This window comes from Anoplolepis gracilipes, chromosome 3 (assembly GCF_047496725.1).
Source record: "Anoplolepis gracilipes chromosome 3, ASM4749672v1, whole genome shotgun sequence".
NCBI lineage: Eukaryota > Metazoa > Arthropoda > Insecta > Hymenoptera > Formicidae > Anoplolepis > Anoplolepis gracilipes.
In genome coordinates, this window is record NC_132972.1 from 5184370 (window position 1) to 5198604 (window position 14235).

A 14235-nucleotide genomic window follows, 5' to 3' on the forward strand; every position below is an offset into this window, starting at 1 on the left:
ACAATGTTCTATTATGAACAGTGCAAAAGTATCACGTAAATATTTTTATATGCATAACGCAAAAAAATATTTTTGAAAAATAAAAAAATATACAGTAAACTTTTTTTTTAAATTTGATACTTTGTTACCATTCCTTTTAGAAGCAATGTTTGCAGTACGATCCAATTAAATAAAATATAAATGCAATCTTGTAAATTTTGCCATTATTTGCAAATCTTGTCAAATAATGTTACCTAGTAATTAACGAGATAATACAAAAATTTCAAGATCTTGTCTTGTCTTGATTTTTCAACCATTTATATTTGATATAATCGAAACAAGATATGATTTATACTTCAAAATTAAGAAAAGACAAGAAAAATCAATCAAGATTTTTAATTTTTAATAACTAAAATTACAATTGCATTATATATGTAAATATATATATATATATATATATATATATATGCCTGTATATATTGTATATATGTATATATTGCTCTATTTTTTGTTATTTTTTTGTGTTATACGTATAAAAATATTTAGCGCAATACTTTTGCACTATCCATAATAAAATATGGTAAAAAAATAAAGTATTTAAAATTATTAAAAGTTTGTAAAGCTTATATAATTAAAGTACAGATAAATCTATTTTGTTTTCATATATGAGTTTTTTTAGTTTTTTAATAATTTTATATATATGTATATATATATGAGTTTTTTAGCAATTACCATATAATGAATATGTACTAAAAATTGTTTCGCATTAAATTTTTGCGCACCATTGTATGTTCTAAAGTGTTTTGTTTCCAAATTTTCATTTTTTTCCTCTCAAATTTGACACTTGTAGTTTTGAAAATAAAACATTTTAAAACATACATTCATAGAATATTTTCTTCATAAAACAAGCCAAAGAATATCTGTTTAAATTTTTTATACTTACTCACAAATCATCTTGTATATGTATATTGTATACAGTAATTATCTACAATATAATATACAATAGATATACACAGAAAAAAAGTGTTAAATCAAAATATATATACTCATATAAACTCGCTCATTGCTTTATATATATATATATATACAACAATTTATAATCTTTTTATTAGAAGAATTTGAAAATCTTAAATTTCAACAATATTAGAGTCTTATTTTAATACTATTTAATACTATAATTGTCATCTCAAGAATATAATAATTATTTTGACTCTAAAAAAATTATTCTATCCGACATTTTTTTCTCTATTCAAGAAAATTATTCTTAAATAATAAGACTATTAATATTCTTCTTGATTGAACTATATAAAATATCTTTATTCGAGTAAATTTTTGTTTAACATAATATAATCTTATTTCAAGATTTCCATTTTAAAAACTTAGAAATATTGATTATTAACTAAATATTGTTAAAATAACAATTTTCTTCTTTTCTGTGTATATATATATATATTTATACTGTATACGATCTAGTATTTGAATGTATATAGAAATGCTCTTTAAAATGAGTGATAAAAACTTTCTACAACCAGACGCGCGACAAAGATTACATTATCGATGCTTAGAAGAGTTTTCATCACAGATCAGAACCATCCGATTGGGTTACGATCGGAGGTTGTTGTCGCGAGAATTCCGGTGATCTTTATCGATCACTATCAACTATAGCGCGCATCTATTCTTCTTTCATTTAACATAAAGTCTAAGTAAACTTATGGCGGTGATGGAGCTTAAAAGCACTTTTCGATTGCTTACGTCATACGTTTAGTCATCATCTATGATCATCATCTCCAATCGTTCAAGTCGTAAGCCGCATCTCGCACGTTCCTAATCTTCACAAATTTCGCGGGTGTACTTGATTTATTGGAAAGATCTCACTATGTCCACAATACTAACGTAGGTTCCGACTACAAGGCCCAGCAATCCGAACAGGATCAGAAGTATATTCTTGATTAGCGTGGCTTTGAAAAGGCCGAAATCCTTCCCCGGCCACAGTACGCATATCTCGATAATTGCCGGAAAGGCGATGCCAAGGGCGGATAAGCAGAGTGCGCCGAAGAGGGAAATGAACAGGCCGAGCCTCGGTATAGCGACCGCCAAGATGACTGAAATAATAACAAATGCTCTAAAGTTGAAGAAAAGATATTATTCAAAAACGAATTTTCAAAAATATTGCTCATAAATGCAATGTTTAATATGCGCCTATTTTTTTCATTATTTAGATACTATATATTTTTATTATTTAACGGGTACTAATGTATTTCTCTCTCACGGAAATTTATCAGTATTTTTTAATTTTATTTACAACGTTAGAGATTTTAAATGCTACTTACATGTCGCTATGACAACAGCGGTCCGACAAACATATTCCCATAAAATTTTACGATTCTGTATTCGATGGTCCAGATAAGTATTCCACATAATTTCAACGGGCACGTAAGCTTGTAAGGCATACGTTATAAATATGGCAATTGCGAACATAATTTTAATGCTTTGAGACATACTGCAAAAAACACAAAAAATATATAAGAGAAATAAATAATTCCTTCACAATATAATAATTTATGGCTATCTTAAATTAGATGTGTTTAATATAGATTGAAGAATTTTTATATCTGTATTTGTATTAAATTGTAGATATTATTTTCTTGTACAGAAGAGAGAGAATTTTAGTAAATGGAATCAACAATACTTTACGGCGTTGCATGAATAAAAATATATAAAATAACATTATAAAATGTCATCTCCAGATATTGAAGATTGTTTCGTTTCACTTACGCTGCGTCTTGTGGTAAATTGAAAGTGACACTTCCCGCGGCTTCAGATCCGTACTTCACATAGCCAAAAAATCCAATGATTATGTACAAAATAACGATCACAGTCATTCCTATGTTCAGCACGCCGAAATAGCCGCCGAAAGATTGTGGCGTCTTCATATTATTTTCCAGAGCTATAATCTACGCAACAACAATATACATTGTCTGAATAATATAATAAAATAATGAGATGATACACATAAACAAGTAAAATTTTTTTCTTTATTTGTTTCTCGTATCTAAAGTATTTCAAAATAATTAAACTGTAATATGTTCGGAATTTGATACCTTTATATCACACTTTTAATATACATTTTTTTAGAAATATTGTTTAGAATAAATTGAAATTAAGCGTCGAAAATATCGCGGGACACAACGATTATAAGCTATTGCTCGTGATAACATTTACTGGCATATCATTTTATATGTTAACGTCAATTTCTTTTATATAAAATTTTCTATTTCCTGAATGAGAGATTATGATAACACTTCTGAGAAAAATATATATTTTTCTCTAAACACTTACCACACCGACGGCTTCTAACGCAAATAACGTTGTTCCAAAATAGAGGGCAAAATTTCTTAATGTACCAAACATCTCCCTTTCGCTGATCGGCGGTAAATCGTCAAACATATATGATAGAATCATGCCGAGCCCGACGAGTGTAATAAGATTCGCTAGTGTGGAAAATGGTGCCAATAACTTCAGATTTCTAATGTAATTGATCAATACCAATGGAATTAACAAAATAAACATATGGGTCGAAACTTCCAAAGGTATCCAATAGTAGTCTGTCACCTGCGTTCATCAGGAAAAATTATAATTAAATACACTGGTATCAGCAATAAGTGTCGATAGCAATATACATATATCACAGAATGCTCGATTTCTAATTGCAATTTTATTGATTTACCTGCTTTATATTTGTTGCTACAAATACAATATAGACGCAGCAAATTCCTAATTGATATGTTATCATAAATCCGTCTATAAATCCTCTGGAAATGTAATAGAATTCTTTTAAGATCATTCTTATTACAGTTTATAACTGCAAACTCCTGCATACTTTTTCTATTATAAAACGGATTGAAATTAATTGTACACTTCTCTTTTCTGTATAAATTCGTAATTAATTACTTTTTTTAAACTTCTATATAGAAGTTTAAAAAACACAGTGACAGAACATTTAATATATTTGAAAATTTGTCTATAACAATAACTATAATTATAATTATTTGCAACTATTTTATGCAAATTATCTATCATCATTATTAATTATCAATAATAATTTTGAAGGAAACACTATTTATTTTGTCTGCCGAACGCGATAAAGAGTTTATTTTATATGCGTACACTACTACTCTCTATTATTTATTATTATTTATTATTATTCTTTATTGAGAGATTACTTGAATAAGAGAATAAAATATAATCTCGTACAACTCAATTTCATCTACTTGGTACCATGTTGCGTCGACTTGTTGTAGGTCAAACAAGGAGATATATTTACTTACGGTGCATACGGCGCAAACCATCTCATACATCGAGGACCTTGCTCAAGGGCGTACTTCATACTGTATGGATAGCTCAATATAGGAACTCTTAACCGTTTACACAATTTGTACTGCGCCTTTATGAGTATGTGCAAGCAATACGTGCACAACGCTCCTATGATTATCGTCGCTATGACACCAACCAGGAGGCCGCTATTGCAAAATGCGTTCGGCATCGCTAGAATCCCGGTGCCCAAACTTCCTTTTAGCAAGTGGACCAAGGTTTCAAAATTTCTGGAAGAAAAAAATTTTCTCGTGTTATGAAACAAAAACCGTTATAAAAAATGTTCCGATATTACTCTTATTTTTATTTACTTATTTCTTTTTTGGTAAAATTTTAGATTAACGGACCCAGTCCCAATGAGCTTGACCTTGACATATATTGTCTTCTTTTATAAATTTTAAATATAATTTTTTTCTTAAAGGATGCGTTAAAAAAGAAAATACTCTTATTTAACGTTTGTATTTCGACTATTCGACTGCAAGTAATGTCTCTTACATGTTAATTATATTTTTATTTTATATCTTAATTTCCAAATAGATATATAATAAATGTAAAGAAAGAGAGCAACATAACGGAAATAACATCGAATTTTATCACAAAAGCCAATATATTATTACGTGTTTCAAATATGATATTAGATATTACCTTCAAACGTAAGTGATTAATTATAATTTACACTTACGAAGTTGGATTTGGAACGTTCCGATGCTTATGAGGATCATAATCCGTGTCTGTGATATCTGGAGAATTTGGAGGTGCTATGGTCTCGGTATTGTCTTCAGCGTTCGGAGATGATGCGGTTTCGATATTAGTTATAGTAATTTCCTTGTCTTCCCTGTGTATAAATTTCACATAATATTGAAATTTTAACAAATATCGAGTAATAATATTGTACATAATATCGATACGTAATATTTTCACGTAATAATAAAAGGTGTCTTTGAAAGAAATAAAAAATTCAAGTTCTTTTTTAAGTTAAAATGATCTTTTTTAATTATAAAAAAAAATAACTTAATTATAAAATCTAAATTTCTTAATATATAGTATTACTTGATTGAACCCTACCTATTCTTATGGGGGTCGATCAGCTCCAAATGTATATTTTCTTCCTTGTTCTCCATTATAATGAGTCCCTCATGCAATTCTTCCACTGAAATATTATTATTTTCCGTAGATTCATTCTCCACTTATTCAATTAATCACGTTAATATATATTTGTTGCAAAAGTATATAAACGAATAATTAATTTTAAATAATTATTACGCGATAGTGACTAATAAAAAATTCAAATTAAAATAATATACGAAATATTAGAAGAAAGACGATACAAGAAACCATTAGAACACAACTGAACACTCGAGATATAATCTTATTGTTAGAAGTGGTTTACTTTGTTCTTTTATAATAACAGACACATACATATAACTTTCCCACTACTTTCAAAATATAAACAGTATTTCGTTTTCTACATAAATAATTCAATTTACTTATATTCAAAATTTATACGTAATGAACATTAACTTTTAATAAATATTTTTCAGTTCATACTTCATCTACAGTTAAAAATTAAGCTATATATTTAGCAACATTATATATTATATAGATATGCAAAGTAATTTTAAATTGAACAACTTATTATACATTACGATTATATTATGTAATGTAAAATATTTAATTTACTTTTCATGAATTAATAAGTGAATTGTTAACTGTATCTGGCTGGCGTGTATTATCGGTTTACATAATTCTGATATTTCATTAGAGATACATAATGAAAAAAAAATTATACATAAAATAATATAAAAGTTGCAATCAACACATCGTACTTATTACGCGGATTAAAAGACATGCGAAGATGTGAGAATCGATTCACTTCAACGGGGCGGTCTGATACATTAAACTTTTAATCAATTGGTGGATATGGAGCAATGGAATAAAGCAAAAATGTCAATTGCGAATCTGTTGTACGCGGGTTTAACGCATTCTTCGCGAACTGATTGCTCTTAATTATTGCATTGAGGTCAAATGCAACTTGAGGTTAATTTACTGAAGGTTGCACTCGGTATCCTCGCACTTCGCTATTTACGCCTGTGACTGTTTCGCATTGTTGAACCAACGATTGATCTCGCGCCGCGAGAGGACAAAGTCTATTCTCGTAAAATACTCATTTTTAGCAACGTGTACAATAATATTTTTTATTATGTAAAAATAGGTATATAATGTATCTAAATTAATTATTAAAAAGATTATTGTAGAATAGTATTTTAATAATTAATAAATATGCATGTGCGTGTTTAATTATTTAAACTTATTTGTTAAGTAGACTATAAAGTAGCGCTATGTACCGCATGGTAAAGTTTAACGTGTAAGTAGCTCAATAATATAATAATAGAAGCGTCTATTTTCACGAGGAAACGTTTTTGTTTTAAGGTCATGGTCGCGATAGAAATATCCGGGAAAAAGGAAATCATTATCTAATTGACTCGGATCACTATCAGATTGTTTCAAGATAACTTGGTCTGCTCATGTTAAAACAAATTATGCTGTTGAATGTGTAACTGTAATAATGAATATCATTTGAACAAAATTCAAGTAAATGTAATGTATCGAAATGTATATTTTATCAATTTTGTATGTATATAAAATTAATAAAGAATATCTAATTAATGTATTATTATGATCATATCTATAGATTTATATCTTATATTCCGTATAATTTCTTATCAATATTTATTATTATATATGAAGTTTTTAACCGAATATTAATCAAACTATCTTTTACTTTGAAATTTAATTGCAAATTCTTTTGAATAAATTCTGTGTGAAATTATAAGACTCACCTTTTTTTATTGCAGTCCCAACTTTCAGCAATCGCTGGCATAGATTGTAACTTCCTCTGTTTGCAGTTTATGCCTACAACTAAAATTAAATAAACAATTCTAAAACAGTATAATGCAACTCACATTAGTTCCAGTAATTTTTTGTCAAATATTTTAAAATACAATTATTAACATACACCATTGCACACAATTTTACTATATGTTAATAATTAATCGATCAAACAAAACGTACATGTTATGCAATTTGTTAGCGTGAACGAATATTCGTTTAAGCGCGCATTGAATAGAAGCGGGGGAGAGGGGAAAAAATAGGGTTTAAGTATTGTAATCAATCCTCCTAATTCTTACTTCCTCGACGCGCATCGGGGGGACCTGACGAGTTATGTAGCCTCATGCTTGGGACAACGGGCTGGAATATGCCCGATGTACTAATTTTAGAGAGACCATCGGAAGGGTCCTCTTCGCCGAGAATTATCTTGACAGGTATTTCAGGAGCGTGAGAAACAGTGACGCGGATATAAATGAAGCCTGTAATGCTAATAATTAAAGCAGAAAATACGTTTACGAGTGCTTTTTACACGTCGTAAAATATTTATTATTATATTTTTATAAGTAAATATGTAATTCTCGTTCTTTAGATCCTCTTGCAAAAATACTTTTGAATATGTTGGTGAAATATATCTAGGTAGCGAATAAATAAATAAATTGTAAGATTCAAGGGCAATAATAAATCCATCTTTTTTATGAAATAAATGATATATTAAAAATCGTATGGCAAACTCAATCAATATATAAAGTAACATTGCATTCTTTCGCTATAATCTTTAATAAAGAAATAAGATACACGATACATTTTAGTTACATTTTTTAAAACAAGTACAAAAAAAATTGAAGAAAAATGTTAAAATATTTGAAAATTAATCGATTATGAGACAAAATGCATGTGTAACATTCATTAAGCTGATAATAGCTTAATTAAAAATAATACATATTAGGATATGATTCCATGTAACAGCATCGAGAGTATATGCATATAAGAGTCAGTACTCTTCCATCCATTTAATCGTTCAATTTATTGAGTTCTGCGCTGACGTGCATTGTTAGATTTATACGATATAAATTGAATAAAAAAGAAATTTCAAAATATGCATTTTTTATATGCAGATGACCAGATTAATTGTTAAAATCATTTATCCGAAAATGTAAGTAAAAAGATCAAATGTAATTAAAACAAATTTATATCTTATTTCTATTTTCGTTATTTCTTTGATTTATTATTAATATCAATTTTACACGACGGATTTATTAACATTAATTTATTAATATCAATATTAAACAATATAGATTTATTAATATTAATATAATATCAATAATATATAAGATATATAATATCCATTATATATCTTTCCTCGACTGTAAGTTATGTTAAAATTAAAGATTGATTTAAAAAATCAAATTTTTAGAATAAAATTAATTTTAGAATACAATTATGAAAAATTTAATTCAGTTTTAATTTTATTAGAATAAAATAGATTTTAAGATTATTTTTGGAAAAATAAGAAATGAGCTACGTAATGCAAAAGCAATAGTGGCTAAACAATGATAAACTTTTTTTTTATTATACAATATTTTATTATACAATAGGAAAATTTGTCACTGCCATTAATGGACCTCAACGCGATATCAATTGAATCGAATAAGCGGTTGAATGCGAGGTTATTACGTAACAATTTCTTCATCGATGTTAGTAATGGTCACTTAATCGTTTATAATGTGAAGTAAGGATTTAATTAAAAAGCTTTGAAACAAATTTGCACTGACTCGTGTAACAGGTGTAACAGCTTTCAAAGATTTTTGGCAAATGTTCTTTTTGTTGCTATTAATGCAATTTAATTATGTAGTACAATATAATTAATCATAATATATCATACATTAATAATTCATAATTTCATGAATATTTTCATGAAAACATCATATTCCAATTGTAATAAATTGTGAGAATTAAATATATAAATTATATATTATAAATAAAAATATATTTTTACTTCTGCACTAGCAAATTATGTTTCTTCATGAGAGTAAAATTTAATTATTAAACATTATTATTATTTTTGTTTTCAAATTTTTATCTATCAAAAAATTGTTATATACCAGAATTATATAGATTATATGTTACCTAAAAGATTTTAATATATTTTTATTTTTTAATTTTTTTTTCATAAATTTTGAACGTTCGTAAATGTCGCCATGGGTTATTGTCTCATATAATTTTATATTCAAATAAAAATACGTTAAGTATTAAGCGTAAGTTATTATATGAAAAAGCTAATGTATATGCAATACATTACATTGAATGAGATGATTAGATACATAAACATTCTAAGCAAATCTATATTAATATCAATAAATATGTAATGCATCAAGTATATATTATAGCTTACAAATTGATTTATGATTTTAACATTATTAATATACAGTTGTAGGATTATTCACGAAGTATATAGCATAGTCACACATTCACAATATTCTTTTAAAAAATTTCATAATTTATTATAACGAAATTTAATAAACTATATAAATTTTGCACTTATATATGTCTAAGATCAATTAATTAACTTAATGGATAATGGTTTTTTGCAAGCATATGAACGTCAATGAGAAGAGATCTGTCATCATTGGTGATATAATAGTCAATCATTAGATGCATTGTCAATGATATAATAGGGAGCGTTGATACTTGAAGTTATGATTAACCAATATATAAGTAGGTTGAAAATTGGACCAATTATGACGATATTTCGATATTGTAGAAATGTCAACTTTAACATAGGAAAGTAAAGAGAATAAGAGGCGGTAAAATTTACATCTCTCGGTCAGAAACATGATAATGTATCACTGTCGAAGCGGTCCACATTCACCGCTTTATTTCGAATGTAAATTTTGTGCTTTTTTTTGGCGTGCGCGTTGAAACTCGACTTACCGGATTAAATGCATCCGTAAGCGCGACGGCAACCCTCGGCGGATGTAAAGCCGATTCTCTCCGAGGAGGTAACTACCCAGTAGTTGGCAGTTACTGTGTCAGCGATCGAGGATGTCTAGCGACTGTCCCGCACCACTTCTACCAATTTCTACTGTGGTGCACGCATTCGGCATATAGCAACATATAGCAGCTCGTCACGTGATACATGGCTAGTTATAAAACGGCTTCTCGTAAATGCACGCAAGCGGTGATTTAGCCACCGTAAGTCGACCCCGCGCTGCGTGCTTTTATATCGTGGATCCGCGCAAAGGGATTAAAAAAAGGACGAGGATCGTCGTAACGTGGATTGATTTGTGCGATTTAAAGTGTTATACGAGCGGAGTCTTACACGGTTTAAATCTCTTTCAACAACTCGCAGTAATTGCTCTCCTTTTATCAAAATTGTTCCAAGTTTAATTTAATAAAAAAATATCTATAAAAAATTAATAATCTTATATTAATTAATATATATAAAGTATTAATATAAAATAATAATATACAGTAATGTATTAGTATTCTCTGTGTGATATAAAATCTTTAATACAAAAATATAATATTATTATGCGTTCGTAATAAAAAATATGATAAAATAATTGACCCAAATGTGTGTGCATTACAACATGTTTGTGTTTTGGCGACACGCACGAGATGTGAAGATTCATGCGATCAGTGCACGTGGTACATTAAATTACAGTACTAATGACTGGCGAGGAGATATTTACGCTCTTTATGCGGAGATATAATTAGATATTATATACAATTATTAACCCACTTTGTATTTTGATATCTTTGATTATCTCGAAATAATTTTGAAATTTAATAAATTTTTATAGCAATCGCTTTTATTAGAGTATATATATATATATATATATATATATATATGTATCATCTTGCATTATGTTTTACATATATAGACAAATGTTGTGTTTGTTATCTTTCATTTTTTTATTACTGTTGTGTTGTTCAACAAGATAAAATCAATATTTTTATGGTTTCAGTTATATAATTCACAATGCGTTAATAGTTTCTGTGAGCTTAAATTTATTTCCACGGAGGTGTCAACATTTATCTTTACGAGAGCGCGAGACTTTCCGCATTACATAAGTGTTTCGCGACGGAAGAGCAGAATTTCCGACCTCCAAGATATTTATGTAATCTGCTGGTTAATCTTCGGAAAAGTCGCGAGCAAGTTTCGCTCCAAACGATGGGGAAGATTTTGGTCGCTAAAATTAGAATCAGCTGAGTGCCACTGATTGACGACGCTGACAGATCAGGTGAAGGATTATCAATAAAATAGATACATATGTCGAAGAAGAAATATAATAAAAATTAATCTCTACGATTTATAATTATTATTTATTTTTAAATAAATAATTTATAATTTATATTCCTTTGCAAAACAAGAGAAAAGATCCTTAAAAATAATTAATAAAGCTTAATCATCGCACATGTATATCATCTCTGACACTTGTTTTATATGAAATAGGTCCTAATATTATAAATAGCTTTTACTGCTTTACCTATATGAAAGAAACCGACAGAAATTATTAAATTTGATTATTACTGCTTTGCTGTAATTCTTCAACAGAATAAATTTGCAAAAAAAACCTGCTCCGAAAGTCATTTATGCTAATTATTTATTAAGATGCTACTCTTGTTTGTTGCTAATTAAATGTTATCTAAGTCTTTAATTTCATAAAATATATTTGAAATTAATTAGACTCTCTCAAATTTTAAATGTCAGCGATTAAAAAAAATTATCTGTTGCTATTAAAATTCTACCTAACAATATAAACTTGAAAATAGATTTCATACGTAATAGACTTACATACGTTAGAACTCTCTTGAGATTTGCATTAGATTGACGTCAGGAAGATTACGTAAGTCAGACGCATCGTTGTCAATGCATTTTCCTATGGCGTTTTCGATCGATATAATCCGAGCATCGTTCCCTCGCGTATAATAAAATTCAACTCTCATTCAAACTCAATATTAAATTTATGTAATGATTTAACAAATAATAAAATTGATATAAGTGATGTAAGTAAAGATTGAATGTATTATATTTAATTTTATTTCTCTTAATACAATGATTTTCAGCGGCTTTGGTAGACATGTAGATCAATGTACTAAACTAATAATGAGAACAATATAACAAACTGATAATACAACTTTTACAGAAGATACGACTTTGACATAGAAAGCCTTTTATTTTCACTATTTTAGAAATAATTGCATGTTACATCAAATACGCTCACAAATCTTTTTGTTTCTCAAAATATGTGTGAGGAAGTATACAATTATTTTAAAAACTTCTATAAGAAAAAATTACACGCGAGCTTACATGTATTTTGATATGTTTATAATATGCGAGGTCCAGCATATTTTCATAAGAAAATAATGCATAGATATTGTATCAAAAGAGATCATAGTTTGTGATCCAGATTGATTACAATCGCAAGTAGCATTATTATTACTATTTAGTTACGGTCAACCGCTAATCTAAATACATGCTAGATTCTATGAACGATAGTGCACCAGTCAATAACTGCAACTCTTTGCAACTTACGTTCGAGTTTATGAGGTACGAGCGAAATCCGTTCGAGGCACTTTATCACATGTTATAACATATATAATAAGCTACGACTGAGGGATGAAAGACGCGATACGCGAACTCGTGTCTGTGTCTGTGTATGTATGGGTGTGTATACACCCCTACATCAATCTTCTGGCCACGCATTCAGTTAAGTATGCAAAATATGTGCTACATGTGATTGCAGCGGCCACTGTCTGCTTTCACTGTCTGTGAAAATTAGAGACGGATGACGAAATCCCTCTGGGTCACACGGGGGGCGGGGGGGTAACTACCCTCTTTGCGATCCATACGATAATGATTTACAGGGACATCTGGTAGCGGGTAATGTAACAATTCACTAGGCTTGCGCATTTGGCTAATTCTACTGATCGGTCAAAATGGGTCGTATCGACGGCAAAAGTTACATAATAAAAGAGAGAAAAAAAAGAGTTTAAAAAGATAAAATAATTATTAAAAAAAAAGCGAAAAAAATAAATATTAAAATGTAACCTAACAAAATTCTTTTCTGTCTTACAATTAGTAAATTTATGTATATAGTGAAGTCTAGAAATGTTACATAAGTTTTTAAAAAATTAAAACTAGATCTCTCTTATTCTGCCAATAAAATTTGTTTTAACTAAATTATGTAATTTTATTAAAAATAGATAGTTAATATTTAAGAAAAAAATGTTACTTTTCTATTTATGATTATGACTGTGTCATTATTATGTCAACCAAAAAATAAGAGAGCGTATATGTGTAACATTTTATCGACAAATGACTATGTTTACTCTTAAATATAAACAAATAATTATAAAAATTATTCACGAAAAAAGCCTTTACGGAATTATCTGTAGTGCGCAATATAAAACTGATAAAACAACTCGTACCTAAATATTTTAACAGCTCAAGAAAAAGAAAACTTTGTTGCGTGTGTTTTAACTATACAGAATGATATTCATTTGTATATGATCAATATTGATCGTCTGGAAACGAATCTATGTAAAATGAAGATAATAATTGTATTGATGATTCGTTTTTAGACAGTGATTTAAATCACTAAAATATCGATTTTTTCTTACGTAATGTTTCGTAGCATAGTAAATGTATATACATGAACACTATTTTTTTCTACCATCTTAAAACTCAATAAAAATAGCGATAAAAAAAAAATATATATATATATATATGTATTCTTGATCACTATTTTTGTTGAGTTTTAATATATATATATATTTATATATATATATATATATATATATATATATATATATGTATGTATATAATATTATATATTATATATATATATATTTTTGATCGCTATTTTTGTCGAGTTTTAGGATGGTAAAAAAAATAGTGTTCATGTATATATATGTGTGTGTGTGTGTGTGTGTGTGTGTGTGTGTAAAATTGTACAACTGTATAATTAAATAAAACAATCACTATATACA

The 14235-nt window shown here is 28.1% G+C and overlaps 1 protein-coding gene across 3 annotated transcripts; it reads right to left on the bottom strand.

Annotated features, from left to right (window-relative positions):
* Positions 1–1250: 1250 nt before the first annotated feature.
* LOC140663461 (proton-coupled amino acid transporter-like protein acs) lies at positions 1251–13978 on the bottom strand. 3 transcript variants are annotated; one of them, XM_072887647.1, is made up of 11 exons: positions 10171–10609; positions 7539–7726; positions 7191–7269; positions 5416–5500; positions 5033–5185; positions 4308–4580; positions 3707–3791; positions 3319–3591; positions 2755–2933; positions 2310–2479; positions 1251–2081 (listed from the first exon to the last, which is right to left on the bottom strand). In XM_072887647.1, exons 4-11 carry the CDS (start codon positions 5469–5471, stop codon positions 1837–1839), a joined length of 1434 nt encoding a protein of 477 aa, XP_072743748.1. In that variant the 5' UTR covers positions 5472–5500; positions 7191–7269; positions 7539–7726; positions 10171–10609; the 3' UTR covers positions 1251–1836. The 3 variants fall into 3 exon arrangements, with proteins under 3 accessions (XP_072743748.1, XP_072743749.1, XP_072743747.1); XM_072887648.1 differs by lacking the exons at positions 7539–7726; positions 10171–10609 and adding an exon at positions 12779–13978; XM_072887646.1 differs by lacking the exon at positions 7539–7726.
* Between the last annotated feature and the right edge of the window lie 257 nt (positions 13979–14235).